This window comes from Epinephelus lanceolatus, chromosome 17 (genome assembly GCF_041903045.1).
Source record: "Epinephelus lanceolatus isolate andai-2023 chromosome 17, ASM4190304v1, whole genome shotgun sequence".
NCBI lineage: Eukaryota > Metazoa > Chordata > Actinopteri > Perciformes > Serranidae > Epinephelus > Epinephelus lanceolatus.
Window position 1 is genome coordinate 23,446,376 of NC_135750.1, and position 16,429 is coordinate 23,462,804.

General features: G+C 39.2%; 4 protein-coding genes across 4 annotated transcripts; 1 reads left to right on the top strand and 3 right to left on the bottom strand.

Annotated features, from left to right (window-relative positions):
• The first annotated feature begins 186 nt into the window (after window positions 1-186).
• On the top strand, window positions 187-2,818 carry tmem14a (transmembrane protein 14A). The gene is made up of 5 exons (XM_033614032.2): window positions 187-283; window positions 708-790; window positions 1,846-1,947; window positions 2,044-2,131; window positions 2,243-2,818. Exons 2-5 carry the CDS (start codon window positions 715-717, stop codon window positions 2,283-2,285), a joined length of 309 nt encoding a protein of 102 aa, XP_033469923.1. The 5' UTR covers window positions 187-283; window positions 708-714; the 3' UTR covers window positions 2,286-2,818.
• A 75-nt stretch (window positions 2,819-2,893) lies between these two features.
• Window positions 2,894-4,730, bottom strand: LOC117248774 (glutathione S-transferase 3-like). The gene is made up of 7 exons (XM_033614031.2): window positions 4,603-4,730; window positions 4,392-4,512; window positions 4,232-4,283; window positions 3,860-3,992; window positions 3,623-3,758; window positions 3,384-3,509; window positions 2,894-3,266 (listed from the first exon to the last, which is right to left on the bottom strand). Exons 2-7 carry the CDS (start codon window positions 4,476-4,478, stop codon window positions 3,129-3,131), a joined length of 672 nt encoding a protein of 223 aa, XP_033469922.1. The 5' UTR covers window positions 4,479-4,512; window positions 4,603-4,730; the 3' UTR covers window positions 2,894-3,128.
• Window positions 4,731-8,611: 3,881 nt separating this feature from the next.
• Window positions 8,612-10,585, bottom strand: LOC117248028 (glutathione S-transferase A1-like). The gene is made up of 7 exons (XM_033612745.2): window positions 10,466-10,585; window positions 10,259-10,381; window positions 10,098-10,149; window positions 9,718-9,850; window positions 9,483-9,618; window positions 9,245-9,370; window positions 8,612-9,127 (listed from the first exon to the last, which is right to left on the bottom strand). The coding sequence occupies exons 2-7, from the start codon at window positions 10,343-10,345 to the stop codon at window positions 8,990-8,992; spliced, it is 672 nt and encodes a 223-aa protein (XP_033468636.2). The 5' UTR covers window positions 10,346-10,381; window positions 10,466-10,585; the 3' UTR covers window positions 8,612-8,989.
• Window positions 10,586-13,541: 2,956 nt separating this feature from the next.
• On the bottom strand, window positions 13,542-15,438 carry LOC117248013 (glutathione S-transferase A1-like). The gene is made up of 7 exons (XM_033612725.2): window positions 15,338-15,438; window positions 15,125-15,249; window positions 14,968-15,019; window positions 14,582-14,714; window positions 14,345-14,480; window positions 14,106-14,231; window positions 13,542-13,931 (listed from the first exon to the last, which is right to left on the bottom strand). Exons 2-7 carry the CDS (start codon window positions 15,209-15,211, stop codon window positions 13,794-13,796), a joined length of 672 nt encoding a protein of 223 aa, XP_033468616.2. The 5' UTR covers window positions 15,212-15,249; window positions 15,338-15,438; the 3' UTR covers window positions 13,542-13,793.
• Window positions 15,439-16,429: the final 991 nt, after the last annotated feature.

Consider the following 16,429-nt stretch of genomic DNA (forward strand, 5'->3'; position numbering starts at 1 on the left):
CCAGGGCACTCTAGCTTTTGGATTTTGAGAGGCAGTTCTTTATTTCTATTAATATTTTTGGGCTTTTTTGGACCATAGAAATAAAACGTATGAGTTTTGAAAATGAATGAAAATCTTCTTTAATATTATGAAATACTACTTTCCAACTTTATCAAAAGTCAGCGAATGCAGCACGAACCAAGCTGCGCATGCGTATTCCAAGTTGTGGGCAGTAACGAGGAAGTGCAGTCGCAGATTGAGAGTAACGTCTTCAAGTGCTGTTACTCTCTTGTTTGGACTAAAGGTATGTAATATCTACCGAGACGAATTAAATTAATGCATGATGACAATATAATAACAAAATTATAGAATATATGTGTATAGAGCTATTTGTATTTACGTCTCCTCTGTTGTTTTATGTTTTAACCACTAACGGTCTCACAGCGACACCTAGAGACGGGAAGATTAGACACTGCGATAACATGGGTTAAAGTACTAAAGTACAAGTATTAATACGCCATTAAGTTTAAGAAGCGACAAACTTGCTGATTTTAAATTCTAATAAACTAGGCAGCTTGTCTGTGGGGATTAACACGTTTTAAGAATGCTTAACTTTTAGATTTGAGTTAATTTAGGTTGCCATTTTCTGTAAACTTTGCCATATTTAGTCTTGGCTCAACATGAATACCAGACATACCTGACACCCTGTACTGTTCTTGTGTTTACAGCTTTGTGATGGCAGTGGACTGGGTTGGATTTGGCTATGCTGCAGCCATCCTCTTCGGGGGATTTATGGGATACAAGAGAAAAGGTTGAAAGCTTTTTCATTTTGGCAGAAACCTCAAGAAACTCAACTTTAGTTATATAGCACCTTTCACACAGACATGCATCTCAAAGTGCTTCACATGACATGAATGATGACACAGACACAGTTTAAAGGATAACACCAAAACCTATACATAAAGTTTTGCAAGACTAGAAAATGTGCAACAATAAGACAATAAAATATTTTAAAAAGGAAACCAAATAAATAAAATATAATTAAAATAAACAAGAGGGATAAAATAAGGTAAAACCCAATGGTTATTTTGCTGATGAAGAATTATGTATCATGTTTATATGAATATTTCCTTTCATTACTATTACAGTCATTATAATTAGTAATATTCTATAATGCTCTTACTTGTTGTTACATACTCCTATTTAATGCACATGTGTGTGTATGGGTATGCTTTTGAGTTTGTGTGTGTGTCCACATGTGTTTGCCTGTTTTATGTATTACATCATGTGTGGAGATCAGTTAACATGTTAATGGCAAGTCTGAATTGGCGGCCAGTGGGTGGTACCCTGTACTGTACTGTGTTGTGTGTTGCTATATGTTGTTTATATTATTTGTCTTAAAAAAAAAACGATTAAAACTGAAAATACAAGACTGTTATTCCACATTAAAAAGCCAGATTAAAAAGATAGGTCTTGAATTTACGTTTAAAAGTACTTGGAGTTTGCCACTCTAATATCCAGAGGCAGTTAATTCCACACTGTAGGGGCATAAAATTAGAAAGCGCTCTCTCCAGTACTTTTATGGGACACATGAAGAACAGTGGAGGAGCCACTGAGAGGAGAACATTCTGGACTAGCTGTAAGTTTCTTGTTGATTTTTTGGGTAACCCAGAGATAAGGGAATTGCAATAGTCTTAACAGCTGGTAATGAAAGCGAGAGTGAGTATCTCTGCATCTTTCTGGGTTTAAAAGGTCGGACTTTAGCAACGTTCTGACAATGAAAAGCCAAACAGAATTCTCTGTCACATGATTACTTTATCAGTCAGTTAACCCTGATCATCATCATTTGTCTCTGTGTCACTGAAGGCAGCGTGATGTCCCTGATGGCTGGTTTAGTTTTTGGTTTGTTTTCTGCTTATGGTGCATACAACGTCTCCAATAATCCAAGTGACATCAAGGTGTCATTGCGTGAGTATGGCTAAGCTCATCCTCTTAATATGCTTATTTTCAGCAGCTCATGAGTCGGAGAATTGTTATCATGTCGTGGCATTTTCTTTCTTTCAGTTGCTTCTGGGGTCCTCGCAGTGGTGATGGGAACGAGATACAAGAGATCTGGGAAATTAATGCCTGCTGGCATTATGGCAGGGCTAAGGTCAGAGTCTGACTTGCTCAACATGTGTCAAAGTTTATCAAGCAAACACATTGTGAAATGATGTTGCACACTTGCTGCTTTTATAATTTTTGATTTCTCTCTTTCTTACAGTTTGTTGATGGTGTTTCGACTGCTACTACACCTCATCGTGTGAGTGGAGAAATGACACTGACCAGAGCGAGGGCTTTCTGTCTCTCGATGAACAAACCTTGTTTTAAAGGAAACAGCATTCCCAGTTAACAACAAGTCCTCTGTTTTGTTTGGAACTTTCATGTGACCACAAACTTTGCAAAAGCTACCAGTTGGTGTTTAACAGATTTACAGATTTAAGATTAACTGCTTATTTTATTATAGTAAATCTGTTTGGGCGATCTTATATAAATAAAAGTGCTTGTTTTTTTTTTTTTACATATGCATGAGTGTAAGATTAACAGATGTACATGAGCTTTGTGGGTGCTGTTTGTGTTGGCAAGAGGTTTACTGCATACACTACAACTTCAGTTTTGCAGGCTGCACTGTTTGTAATGTCTAATATTTAATTTACTGAATAAGGGCCCAGTTTAAAGAACAAAATGTGTTGTCTTGACTGTTTGTATGCCATGTCTTTAACTTTAAAGAGGAACAAAGGTTTATGTGATTTTTTTTGTAATAACAGCAAAACTAAATAAACAGCTATAATTCTTAAAATGATGCTTTCCTTTATGTGTACATGGTGTGGAGATAATCTAAACACACAACAAAAACACAGCAGCTTCTCAAATGTTCCTCAAAAATAAACAATTTATTTAGCAGAACTTTCACATTAAAACACTCCAGTGTTGTGCTGTTAGGATGGATTACGTAGATTCCTGTTATGCTATAAAGATTTATGATGAATACTGCAGCATTGCTCTCAGCATAATCCAGCAAATATGACTGATCCACATGTCGTACATGCTGTGATTGTATAATGCACTGGTGAATCATTCACACTGCAGGTGTGAGGAATGAACAGGGTTCACGGGAGTGGTAATGTGATGTTGAACACCTCCATGACGGTTTTCACGTAGTGGTCATCTGGCTGTGGCTTCCTCTTGCTGCCTGGCTGCAGGAATTTGCTGATGGCAGGAATCTGTGTCATCCTGCCCTGGAAAGACTGGAGGGAAACACAGAGAGTCCTTAAACACAACATTCAGTTATCAGTGTGTATTTTATTATGATGAAAGGGACAGATGATCTTTTTATGCTGATATTGTTCCTTTGACACATTTACCTTGACGTTGGGAAACCCAGCGAGGATTCCAGGGAATTTCTCCTCCAACATCAGGGTGCATTCAAGCAGCTGCACATCTGCACAGCTTAGCTTACCTCCCACCAGGTAAATGGGCCCAGTCAGCGCCTGACACACAGTATCTTGTTTAGTTATCACACACAATCATCATCAGGTGCATTTTCCAACGTTAAGGGTTTCTAACCAAGATGAATCAGTTATTAGACCAGACCATTTTGTACCTTTTCAAACACAGGAAGGTAACGTTCCTTTGCTTTACGCTGAATGTTCTCCATTTTTGGTTTTACATCTGGGGTGAAGGGCAACATCATGATCATTTCCATGAGATCCATCAGTCCCTCTGAGTACATGTTGATCCTGAGGGAAAGTGTTCATGGTGACACATTCATCCACTCAATCACATATTATAATAGAAAACACACTCTTATAATTAAACTTTTAAAAGAACTGGACCTTACATGACACGGTCTTTGATATCTTTCCCATGAAGATTGTACTTCTCTGCGATGTAATTCAAGATTGCTTTTGTCTGAATGAGCTTCATGCCATCAATTTCCACCATGGGAACCTGTTGAAACATGAGAGCTCCATCTGCAGACAAAACACAGCACCAGGTCATGCACAGAGCGGCACGCCCAGATGGTAAAACATTAATTTCTTTGAAGACATAAGTTTACAAGAAATTTATGACCTTCACCTGACATGGTTGTGTCACCCCATGGTGCATCACAAGTGGGTTGAAGTTAACAGATACACAAATTAAATTGTGGAAAAAAGAGGGGGAAAAAAACGTGTGACTTGGACAGAGGCCAGAGAGACCCTGAACTTACCACTTATCAGTTTTAAATACTGGTCACGAGTTGTCAGAAAAACCTCATCAAACTGTGAACAACAGAGTACATGATGATTTAGAGCACATTAAGCAAATGTGGGGTTCCTTAAAGGCAGCACAACTTCAGACAAATTTCACCACACCCTTCCTTCACTTACTTCAACCTCCGCAACAGTCAAAAGCCAACGGATTGACTCCATTTTCCCTCTCCCATTGAGGTAGTACAGCACAACTTTGCCCGACATGGTTATAGTATTTTGGAAATGAACCGTTAAATGTCTAAAAAAAAGACAGAGACAGAGTAAATATAACTTATTATTGAATACAAATGCACATAACGTTACACAGACTGCGTTTCTCAGGTCGTACCTGTGCACCGCCCCAGTTGTGGTGAAGAAATCAGGCTGCAGAGCGCAGTGTGAGAAAAGTTTAACTGTTACATAATGTAGTAGTGTCGATTAAAAGAACACAAAAGGTGGGGAGAGCCTCTGATGGCTGTGATTGGTTGACTCTGGCCAATAGAAACATGGCTCATTAACATATCGCTGCTAAGCATCATGGGAAAAATACTAGCTAACTGGCATTATAGGGAGAAAAACAAGCTAGCTGGGTCCGTGGACAAAACTAAGAAGCTGGCTATTTTTATGTGATAATTCTTCGCAAGCGTGATGTTACGACGTAGTTTAGGTTTATGAATTTGACGGAGGATGTTTATACGTCGCTGAATATGAGCGACACCATAATAATGAGCGGAAGATATATTTTCCGGTATATATGCGACTCGTTACACAGTATAGTTTCGGATGTGAGGGCGATCTGGCTGCGACATCTGTCACCCCATTGATCGCTAGGGTTGATTCGGCTGATCTGGCTGGCTAGGCGGGTGTCCCCTTCCTCCCTCACCGCTCCATGTGTGTCCCTCCCGAAGCCCCGCGCTCGGTCGATGAGGACGAGGTCCCCCTCGGCGGACGACCATCCATCGGTGTACCAGTAGCTGCGCTCCCCTGCTAGAACCTCCAAACAAGCTCAAGGCCCATTTGTAGGAGAAACGTAGGGAAGTTAAGCTCCAAGCGTCAGACACATCCAAATGAGGCGCTGCACGGGGCAGTCTGCCTTACTTTTACTATATCAATTTAAAAAATGTAATTGTTTAGTAGTTAGTTTAGATAGATACTTAAATAGAGAAGTTTTTATTTTGTTTAAAGTTTAAAGTAAAGTAAAAAAAAGCGGTTATACTTGATTTGAGTATTTCCATTTTACTTTAAATGTCTACTCAACTACACTAAAGGATGCTACTTTTGCTTATTCAGATTATTAATACAAAATACATACAAACGAATAATAGATGATGATGTATTATATATTATTAAGCTAACAGCAGTCTGTAAAGTAGATGAAATAGTGCTTCCATCTTTACCACCATATCCACTGATATTATATTATATTATTCTAAAATGGACCACTTTGCATAATGAGTAGCCTACTTTCAGTGTTGGTACTCAAAGTATATTTTAATTCTAATACTTGTGTGCTTTTACTTAAAATATTGTGAGCACAACTTTTTCTTGGAGCAAAGTGTTTTTATACTGTGGTATTGCTACTCATGTTTAAGAGAAAATATCAGTATTTCCTCCATCACTGACAAAATTTAGCAGATAAACATATTCACTGCTCTCTTTAATTCTTAATTTAATTTAATTTGATTTATTTTATTTTATTAGCTCTAGCTCTCTATTTTGCAACATGTAACCTTGTAGCGGTGTTGTCCTAATATAATGTATGTACTGTAATCATAGAAGGCATTGCATCAAAAACTGAATCACTCTCTTTACTGATAATCCTAAACTACATAATTTATGAACATCTCATACTTCTGTCATCTACAGCACCTTTTTAAATACCATACTGATGAGGATGATACTATTTAAAGCACTGATGTGTTATCACTTCTGACTTTATTAATCTTATCTGTGGGCCCCGTTTCACTGGAACACCTGTAGATGGTGCTATTTAGAAAATGTAAAGTTGACACACTGTCAGTGTGCCATAAATGTTTCCTTATTTTTCCCTTTGACTTGTGGCCACATACACACACAAGACCACCATAAAGATGAGAATACCCCTGTTCAGTGTAACATAAGTACAATGTAATTACTTATACCTGCATACAGAACAGGTGCAGGAATATACTGTTCATTAAGAGCCTAAAAACACTAGTTGAAATTGCAACATCTGTCTTCTTTCAATCGCAGTATGTACATGTGCAGGCATAAATACATTTCATTACATTATGTGATGTAATACATAATACCAGATCAATATAGATGCACTGTATTCATGCCTGTAGCATTAACAGTAAGCTACTACTGACAGATTAATCTCTTGCAGATTAATCTAGTTGACCAGCATCTACCAGTGCTGCTGTGCTCACACAGTCATCATCAGGTGCATTTTCCATCTTGAAGGGTTTTAACCAAGATGAATCAGTTATTAGACCACACCATTTCATTCGGTCAGCACAGTGGTACCTTTTCAAACACAAGAAGGTAGCGTTCCTTTGCTTTGCTCTGAATGCCTCTATAGCCACGCTCAAGGGCAACTTCATGATCATTTCCATGAGATCCACCACTCTCTCTTGAGTACATGTTGATCCTGAGGGAAAGTGTTTATGGTGACACATTCATCCACTCAATCACACGTTATAATAGAAAACACACTCTTATAATTAGACTTTTTAAAGAACTGGACCTTACATGACACGGTCTTTGATATCTTTCCCATGAAAATTGTACTTCTCTGCGATGTAATTCAAGATTGCTTTTGTCTGAATGAGCTTCATGCCATCAGTTTCCACCATGGGAACCTGTTGAAACATGAGAGCTCCATCTGCAGACAAAACACAGCAGCAGGTCATGCACAGAGCGGCACAGCCAAGTGGTAAAACATTAATTTATTTGTAGATATATCTACAGGTCATAAGCAATACATCACCTTCAAATGGTTGTCTCACCCAAGGTATGTCATAAGTGGTTTGAAGTTAACAGATAAACACAAACTGTAGGGGGGAAAAAGCAGACTAGAGGGACTCCAGAGGTTTACTGGAGTAGTAAAGGTGTTGAAAACATCTGTGGACTGTGATTGGTTGTTTCTGGCCAATAGAAACATGGCTTATTGGTATATTCTTGCCAAGTGGCAACCAGCAGGGTTGAAAAATGAGGCTAACGCGAAGTGCCAAAAACTGCAGTTCTTTGAGTGTCCACTTGAGGCTGACTCCAGAGGCTATTTGCAATTTGTGTAAGTGGCATAATTAGCTCATTATCAGGTAACATAAGGAAGAGAATTAAAATGGTCACAGACTTCCCAGAGAAAGTTTATTTCAGTGGTAGTACTATATAGTATTAAGACATTATAGCCCGTTATCATGCCCTGATTAGCATAATCATTAATCACAACACCATATTTAATGAGAAAAGTGAGAATTCAAAATTAAAAATGGTCGAGAATTGGCCCAAGTTAGCTCATTCGAAAGGAGGAAACATGCAGATTGTAACAAGAATCAAACCATTCACATAACAGCAATGACTTCACCTGAAGTTACGTTCAACAACACCCACAATCTCACAGACCATGGCCTTCACACTCTTTATCTCCCCACTCACTCCCTTCAGCCTCTTCATCTTCTTTGTCTTGGTCTTTATTGCACTCACATAGTGCAGATGGCTGCCTGCCCAGGTCGATAAAACCCAAATTCCAGTTTTCACAACTAAATGGGTTGGTGGCCTGTAACCACTGAGTATGACCTGTGTAACTGCAGTACGCTCAGTCAGTTCTACCAAAGTCTAATTTACTCAAGAGAAGGGATTTTCTCCTTACTCCTTTTACATCTCGTACCTCTGTCATCTCCAGCACCCTCTCTGAAGCACTGGTGTGTTTATCGCTACTTGCATTGTGAAGCATGTAGTTCATCTGTGGACCCTGCTCACTCCAACCCCCAGTACACTTCAGAAACTGAAACAGATTCGTTCAGTGTGGCGACCATTACAACCACACTGTATTAATTTTACTGCTCCCTGTTGGCGTGTAACTGATTTACAATTTACTACTAATCTTGTTCATCTGTTTGGGTGATCTTACAAAAATAAAAGTGGTTTAAATAGCCCCACAGTTAAGTTCAAATGGAGCTTTAAAGTCTGGGGTAACCCATTATTATTTAAGGCTTGCATTCTGAATACTGGAAGTATTATATACAAAATACAAAAGCTTAAACACAATAAAAACTAGCACCAACTTGCATCTTATTTACGCCCAAGCTCGACCAACATTCATTCTTTAATTAGAGCAAAGCTTGTTCATATCATCACACAAAACTGATCAAATGTTATTAATTTATTTATTAACTTATTACATTAGCGTGGGCATACACTTAAGATTAACAAATATATGGTGCTATTGTTTGTGTTGGCAGGGGATTTCCTGCATACACTATTACACTATTCACATGCCATGTCATTAACTTTAAAAAAAAAAAAAGGATTAAAGTTAATATGATTTTTGTTATGACAGAAAAAAAACAACCTGGAGATCATCCAAGAAGTCAACATACAGAGCTTTCTTTCATGCTTACATTTATGATGCATAGTGCAGTATTAATCTCAAATTAATCAGCAAATATAACTGATCCACATGTCGTATGTGCTGTGCTCTAACAATGCACTGGTGAACCATTGACACTGCAGGTGTGAGGAATGTACAGAGTTCACGGGAGTGGTAATGTGATGTTGAACACCTCCACCACAGTCTTCGCGAAGTTCTCATCTGGCTGCGGCTTCCTCTTGCTGCCTGGCTGCAGGAATCTGCTGATGGCAGGAATCTGTGTCATCCTGCCCTGGAAAGACTGGAGGGAAACACAGAGAGTCCTTAAACACAACATTCAGTTATCAGTGTGTATTTTATTATGATGAAAGGGACAGATGATCTTTTTATGCTGATATTGTTCCTTTGACACATTTACCTTGACGTTGGGAAACCCAGCGAGGATTCCAGGGAATTTCTCCTCCAACATCAGGGTGCATTCAAGCAGCTGCACATCTGCACAGCTTAGCTTACCTCCCACCAGGTAAATGGGCCCAGTCAGCGCCTGACACACAGTATTTTGTTTAGTTATCACACACAATCATCATCAGGTGCATTTTCCACCTTGAAGGGTTTTAACCAAGATGAATCAGTTATTAGACCACACCATTTCGTACCTTTTCAAACACAGGAAGGTAACGTTCCTTTGCTTTGCTCTGAATGTTCTCCATTTTTGCCTCTATATCTGCACTCAAGGGCAACTTCATGATCATTTCCATGAGATCCATCAGTCCCTCTGAGTACATGTTGATCCTGAGGGAAAGTGTTCATGGTGACACATTCATCCATTAAATCACGTTATAATAGAAAACTCACTCTTATAATTAGACTTTTAAAAGACCTGGACCTTACATGACACGGTCTTTGATATCTTTCCCATGAAGATTGTACTTCTCTGCGATGTAATTCAAGATTGCTTTTGTCTGAATGAGCTTCATGCCATCAATTTCCACCATGGGAACCTGTTGAAACATGAGAGCTCCATCTGCAGACAAAAGACAGCAGCAGGTCATGCACAGAGCGGCACAGCAAAGTCGTAAAACAATTTCTTTGTAGACATAACTTCAGTAAAGCAATTCATGACCTTTACTTTAAATGGTTTTGTCACCCCAGTTTGCATCAGAAGTGGGTGGAGTTAACAGATACACAATGGGGACACAGGAAAGAAAAAGAGGAAAGACAGCAATCATGTGACTTGGACAGAGACCAGAGAGACCCTGAATCCAACTTACCACTCAGCAGTTTTAAATACTGGTCACGAGTTGTCAGAAAAACCTCATCAAACTGTGAACAAGAGAGTACATGACAGATTTAGGGCACATTCAGCAAGTTTGGGGTTCCTTAAAGGCAGCACAGCTTCAGATTAATATCACCATACCCTCCCTTCACTTACTTCGACTTCTGCAGCCGCCAAAAGCCAACGGATTGACTCCATTTTCCCTCTCCCATTGATGTAGTGCAGCACAACTTTGCCCGACATGATTGTAGTACTTCGTAGGTGTATCGGTAAATCTCTCTAAAGAAGTGAGACAAATTAAATATCACTGAATACAAACAAATGCCACGTTATCAAAACTGAGTTAACATCTGTTTGTCATACCTGTGCACCGCCTCAGCTGTAGTGGAGAAGTCAGGATGAAGTGCGTAATAAAAGGAAGTTATGTCGTATAAAATTTAAGTGTCGATTAAAAAAATGATAAAGTGGGTGGGAACATCTTGAGACTGCGATTGGTTGGTTCTGGCCAATAGAAACATGGCTCATTAGCATGTTGCCGCTAGACATCATGGGAAAAATACTTAAAAAATTAAATTCGACCAATATAGATGCACTGTATTCATGTCTGTGTGATATTATCAGTAAGCTAGTATGGACACATTCATCTGTAGCAGATCTACCACATTGACTCATGGTAATATATTTTAAAGGCCTGCGATCAGCTGATAAATTTAAAGTATTTTATTTTACAAAAAATGTACAAGTTGAACACACTGGCACTCAGTCAAAGTTTTAATTATATTCAATAACTGGCAATTCAGTAATCACAATCTCTTTGGCCGATGGGGTAGAACACATTAACTTGGATCATTTTACTTCAGATACTGAAACAGATTTGTACAGTGGGGCAGCCACTATGACCACACTGTATTAATTCCTATTGCTACCTGTTGCTAATCTTGTTCATCTGTTTGGGTGATCTTACAAAAATAAAAGTGGTTTAAATAGCCCCACAGTTAAGTTCAAATGGAGCTTTCAAGTCTGGGGTAACCCATTATTATTAAAGGCTTGCATTCTGAATAGTGGAAGTATTATATGCAAAATACAAAAGCTTAAACACAATGAAAACTAGCACCAACTTGCATCTTATTTAAGCCCAAGCTCGATCAACATTCGTTCTTTAATTAGAGCAAAGCTTGTTGTTGTGTTGTACTGGAATTCATATTATCACACAACACTGATCAAAGCTTAAACTATTTATTAATTAATTTATCTATATATTACATGAGCATGTCCATAAATTTAAGATTAACAGATATATGGTGCTATTGTTTGCATTGGCAGGGGGTTTCCTGCATACACTAGAACTTCAATAATGCAGGCTGCTGATAGTATCAAGGTTAATAGGACTAAAGTTAATATGGTTTTTGTTATAACAGAAACTAAAACAGGTGTGGAGATAATCCAAAAAATCTACATACAGAGATTTCTTTCACGCTAACTACATTTATGATGGATAGTGCAAAATTGAAATTAAAATTAAAACATTAACACTATGTAATGTGCTGCAGAAAACTAGACCAGTATACACCGATCAGCCAAAACGTTAAAACCACTGACAGGTGAAGTGAATAACTTTTATTATTTTGTTCCAATGCATTGTTCTGCTGGGAAACCTGGCATTCATGTGGATACCACCTGACATGTATCACCCACTCAAACACTGTTGCAGACCAAGTACCCCCTCTCATGGCAACAGAGGCTGCTCCCCAATGGCAGTGGACCCCCCAGCAGAAAAAAGCATCATGCCATACTACAAAAACAGTTTAGAAATGGTCTGTGGAGCGTGAGAAAAAGCTCAAGGTGTCAACCTGGCTTCTAAATTTCTATTGTCATGAGCTCTGGGTAGTGACCAAAAGAATGAGATCACGTATTCCAGCAGCCGAAATGAGTTTCCTCCGTGGGGTGGCTGGGCTCAGCCTTAGAGATAGGGTAAAGAGCTCGTACAACTGGAGGGAGCTCAGAGTAGAACCGTTCCTTCTTCGTGTCAAACGGGGTCAGTTGAGGTAGTTTGGGCATCTGATCAGGATGCCTCCTGGGCACCCAACGTTAGAGGTGTTCCGGGCACGTCCCACTGGTAGGAGGCCTCAGGGAAGACCCAGAACATACTGGAGGGACTACATATCTCATCTGGAAGAGCTGGAAAGTGTTACTGGGGAGAGGGACGTCTGGGGTGCTTTGCTTGGTCTCCTGACCCCATGACCTGACCCCAGATAAGCAGATGAAAATGGATGGACAGCCTAAATCAGTGATAAGATGTCCTGTCCCAATCACTCAAATGATACAAAAAAAAGAGGTTTGGGGTCAGTTTACCTTAAAAGGGTATGTTATGCCTCCTTGGTATATGATAAAACTTTCCTTTCTCCTCATATGGATAGATAACATCTTCAGTATTACAGAAATGTATAATTTGTTGGGCTATTTTTTTTTAAATCGATGACGAGAAAGCTTACAGAAGAAGGAAATTCAACAACTGTCCCAAACACCCTTAATTCACCAGATATTTTTTAAAGGCTGACAAACAACCAATCAGTTTGAAGTGTTTCATGAACAGTGACACATGTTAAACATACTGGTACCCAGTCAAAAGTTTAATTACACCCAATAACTGGCAATTCAGTAATCACACTGACTTTGGCTGAGGCATGTTAGCTTGGATCATTTTACACCAGAAACTGAAACAGATTCATACAGCTACCAGTGTGTGTGTAACAGATTTGAGCCTATCCCCAATGACATTGAGCGAAGGCGGGGTACACCCTGGACAGGCTATGATAATGTGTAATATTCAATTTACTGCATAAGGACTTAGTTTAAAGAATAAAATGTGTTTTCTTGAGTGCTCACATGCTATGTCTTTAACGTTAAGAAGACTAAAAGTTAATATGATTTTTTTGTAATACTAGCATCACTAATAAACAGATGTGATGCTTAAAATAACGCTTTTCTTTGTCTGTACATGGTGTGGAGATAATTCAATCACTGAACAAAAACACAGCAGCTTGTCAACTGTTCCTCAAAAATAAACTTTTTATTTAGCTGAACCCTCACATTGACACACTCATATATTGTGATGTTATGAAGGATTACATAGATTTCTTTCATGCTAAAGAGATTTGTAATGGATAGTGCAGCATTCAGCTTGTAGGCTGTTGGTCGCAGGAGCAGACTCAACTGTATCTCTATCACAGTCACTTATGTGTTGCGTATACCTGCCCCGCCTGTAGTGGGCCTTTGCCGGCAGAGCCATCGTTCTGCCCGCTGATCACTCCCTCTCCAGTTGTGACACCATCATTTCTTGAACTCAGCAGACTCTAGGTATCACCCCATTCCTGACACGATTGTTTCTCATCTTCTGGGCATGTTGATCTCATCTGTATGCAATTTGCAGCTACACACACTAACTTCAGTACAGACTACAAAAGCATACACCATTATGTTTAGCTCTTCATCTAGGGTTGTAGGATTAACCATGATTATCTGTTCGTTAACTCTGATTATACAATTTACGGAGTCTCTCAGTTGAGTAGAAAATTAGTAAAAATTTCACTCAATCTCCACATAAACCAGCTAATATAGTTGATCCACATGTTGTGCTTGTATAATGCACTGGTGAACCATTGACACTGCAGGTGTGAGGAATGTACAGAGTTCATGGGAGTGGTAATGTGATGTTGAACACCTCCATGGCGGTCTTCAATAATTTTTCATCTGGCTGTGGCTTCCTCTTGCTGCCTGGCTGCAGGAATCTGCTGATGGCAGGAATCTGTGTCATCCTGCCCTGGAAAGACTGGAGGGAAACACAGAGAGTCCTTAAACACAACATTCAGTCATCAGAGTGTATTCTTATTATGATTAACAATATTCTAGGATTTCAAAGGGACAGATAATCTTTTTATGCTGCTGTTGTTCCTTTGTATATTCAGCCTTATTCTGTACAGCGTGTCCAATCTGACACATTTACCTTGACGCTGGGAAACCCAGCGAGGATTCCAGGGAATTTCTCCTCCAACATCAGGGTGCATTCAAGCAGCTGCACGTCTGCACAGCTTAGCTTACCTCCCACCAGGTAAATGGGCCCAGTCAGCGCCTGACACACAGTATCTTGTTTAGTTATCACGCACAATCATCATCAGGTGCATTTTCCATCTTGAAGGGTTTCTAATCAAGATGAATCAGTTATTAGACCACACCATTTCATACCTTTTCAAACACAGGAAGGTAACGTTCCTTTGCTTTGCTTTCAATGGTTTCCAGTGTTGCTTTTTTATCTGCACTCAAGGGCAACTTCATGATCATTTCCATGAGATCCATCGCTCCTTCTGAGTACATGTTGATCCTGAGGGAAAGTGTTCATGGTGACACATTCATCCACTAAATCACACGTTATAATAGAAAACACACTCTTATAATTAGACTTTTTAAAGAGCTGGACCTTACATGACACGGTCTTTGATATCTTTCCCATGAAGATTGTACTTCTCTGCAATGTAATTCAAGATTGCTTTTGTCTGAACAAGCTTCATGCCATCAATCTCCACCATGGGAACCTGTTGAAACATGAGAGCTCCATCTGCAGACAAAAGACAGCAGCAGGTCATGCACAGAGCGGCACGCCCAGATGGCAAAACATTAATTTCTTGGTTGATATGACCACAGGTGACCTTTGCCTCAAATGGTTGTCTCACTCCAGGTTGCATCACAAGTGGGTTGAAGTTAACAGATAACAGATGTTAACAGAACTCATGAAATTGGGGGAGGATGACTTGGAAACAGGTCAGAGAGACTCCAGAGGTTTGATTTAGTTTTTCTGAATATCAACTTACCACTCAGGAGTTTTAAATACTGGTCACGAGATGTCAGATAAATCTCTTCAAACTGTGAACATGAGATTACATGACAGATTTAGGGCACATTTAGCAAGTTTGGGGTTCCTTAAAGGCAGCACAGCTTCAGATTAATCTCACTATACATTTCACTTACATCAACCTCTGCAACAGTCAAAAGCCAACGGATTGACTCCATCCGACCTCTCCCATTGAGGTAGTATAGCATAGGTCTTCCAGACATGGTTATAGTAGGCTACTTTAAAGTGTACTGTTAAATCTCTAAAAGAGAAAAAGAGAGAGTAAATATCACATATTACTGAATACACATAAACTTACAATTACCAAAACTGAGTTTGTGTGGTCATACCTGAGCTGTAGTGGAGAAGTCAGGGTGAAGTACGTGACAAAGGTGAAGTTAAGTTGTTTTATAATACAGTAGTGTGGATCTATAAAAGATAAAGTGGGCGGAAACATCTGAGTCTGTGATTGGTTGGTTCTGGCCAATGGAAATATGGCTCATTAGCATATTGCCGCTAGACATCATGGGAAAAATGTAGCTAACTGGCATAACGGACGAAATAACAAACTAGCTAGCATTATGGGAAAAAATTAAATAAGTAGCTCTCTTTAGTTGATCATTCTTCAACTAGTTTGATGTATCAACATAGTTTACGTTTATGAACGTGACAGGTGAACTATATGGCACGCGGCATATCAATATGTGACGCCGTAATTATAACTGTACGCACCATACTGCCTCACATTCACCAACAACTTTATTTGTCAATTCACATTGTAATAAATTAATTTTTCTTGTGATAGAGTACATTTATACTGTGACATTGTCATTTTTAATTGAGTAAAAATATGATTACTTCTTCCATCACTGACTAACGTTAGTCCTACCAAAACCTACTTTACTCGAAGGAAAAATAGACTGGAATTTAACTACCTCTTTTAAATAGCTTACCATAGTTGTTTTTATTTTGTCAAGAACCAGCTCTATTTCCTATCTGGACACATTTAGTTCCCCAGAGAGATATTGTCGTGATATAATTTATGCAATGCTATTGGGCAAAGGTGCTCAATTTACAGCCTGTGACTGGGCACTGTGTGGCCTGTTGACCATTTTCACACTGCCAATTTTTTTGTACATTGACTATAAACTGCCAGGGTGCATTAAAAAATAGAGCTTGCTCTTCAAAAAAAAAAAAAAAAAAGAAATAAGTGCTAGGAGTAGGATCCTGTGGGCCCCTCAACAGAGGTCAGGCTAAGCCCTCAAAGGCCATCAGATCCTGGAAACATCCCTACGTACACCTGTCCTGTGCATGGCTGCTGCCACTGGATGCCTCATTTATTCACTGTGTCTGATAAACAATACACATTTTTTTATTAAGTGGTCCCTCCTATCATTTTGCAGAAGTGGCCCCCAGGCAAAGCAAGTTTACTGATGAAGCAC

Coding starts and splice junctions, on each gene's coding strand:
- LOC117248013 (XM_033612725.2), bottom strand. CDS start 15,211: ATGTCTGGAAGACCTATGCTATACTACCTCAATGGGAGAGGTCGGATG. Junction 14,232..14,344: donor ACCTTCCTGTGTTTGAAAAG/GTATGAAATGGT, acceptor ACTGTGTGTCAG/GCGCTGACTGGGCCCATTTA. Junction 13,932..14,105: donor CTGGGTTTCCCAGCGTCAAG/GTAAATGTGTCA, acceptor GTTTCCCTCCAG/TCTTTCCAGGGCAGGATGAC.
- LOC117248028 (XM_033612745.2), bottom strand. CDS start 10,345: ATGTCGGGCAAAGTTGTGCTGCACTACATCAATGGGAGAGGGAAAATG. Junction 9,851..10,097: donor GTATTTAAAACTGCTGAGTG/GTAAGTTGGATT, acceptor TTTTGTCTGCAG/ATGGAGCTCTCATGTTTCAA. Junction 9,371..9,482: donor ACCTTCCTGTGTTTGAAAAG/GTACGAAATGGT, acceptor ACTGTGTGTCAG/GCGCTGACTGGGCCCATTTA.
- LOC117248774 (XM_033614031.2), bottom strand. CDS start 4,478: ATGTCGGGCAAAGTTGTGCTGTACTACCTCAATGGGAGAGGGAAAATG. Junction 3,759..3,859: donor GATATCAAAGACCGTGTCAT/GTAAGGTCCAGT, acceptor ACTTTCCCTCAG/GATCAACATGTACTCAGAGG. Junction 3,267..3,383: donor CTGGGTTTCCCAACGTCAAG/GTAAATGTGTCA, acceptor GTTTCCCTCCAG/TCTTTCCAGGGCAGGATGAC.
- tmem14a (XM_033614032.2), top strand. CDS start 715: ATGGCAGTGGACTGGGTTGGATTTGGCTATGCTGCAGCCATCCTCTTC. Junction 791..1,845: donor TATGGGATACAAGAGAAAAG/GTTGAAAGCTTT, acceptor GTGTCACTGAAG/GCAGCGTGATGTCCCTGATG. Junction 2,132..2,242: donor GGCATTATGGCAGGGCTAAG/GTCAGAGTCTGA, acceptor TCTTTCTTACAG/TTTGTTGATGGTGTTTCGAC.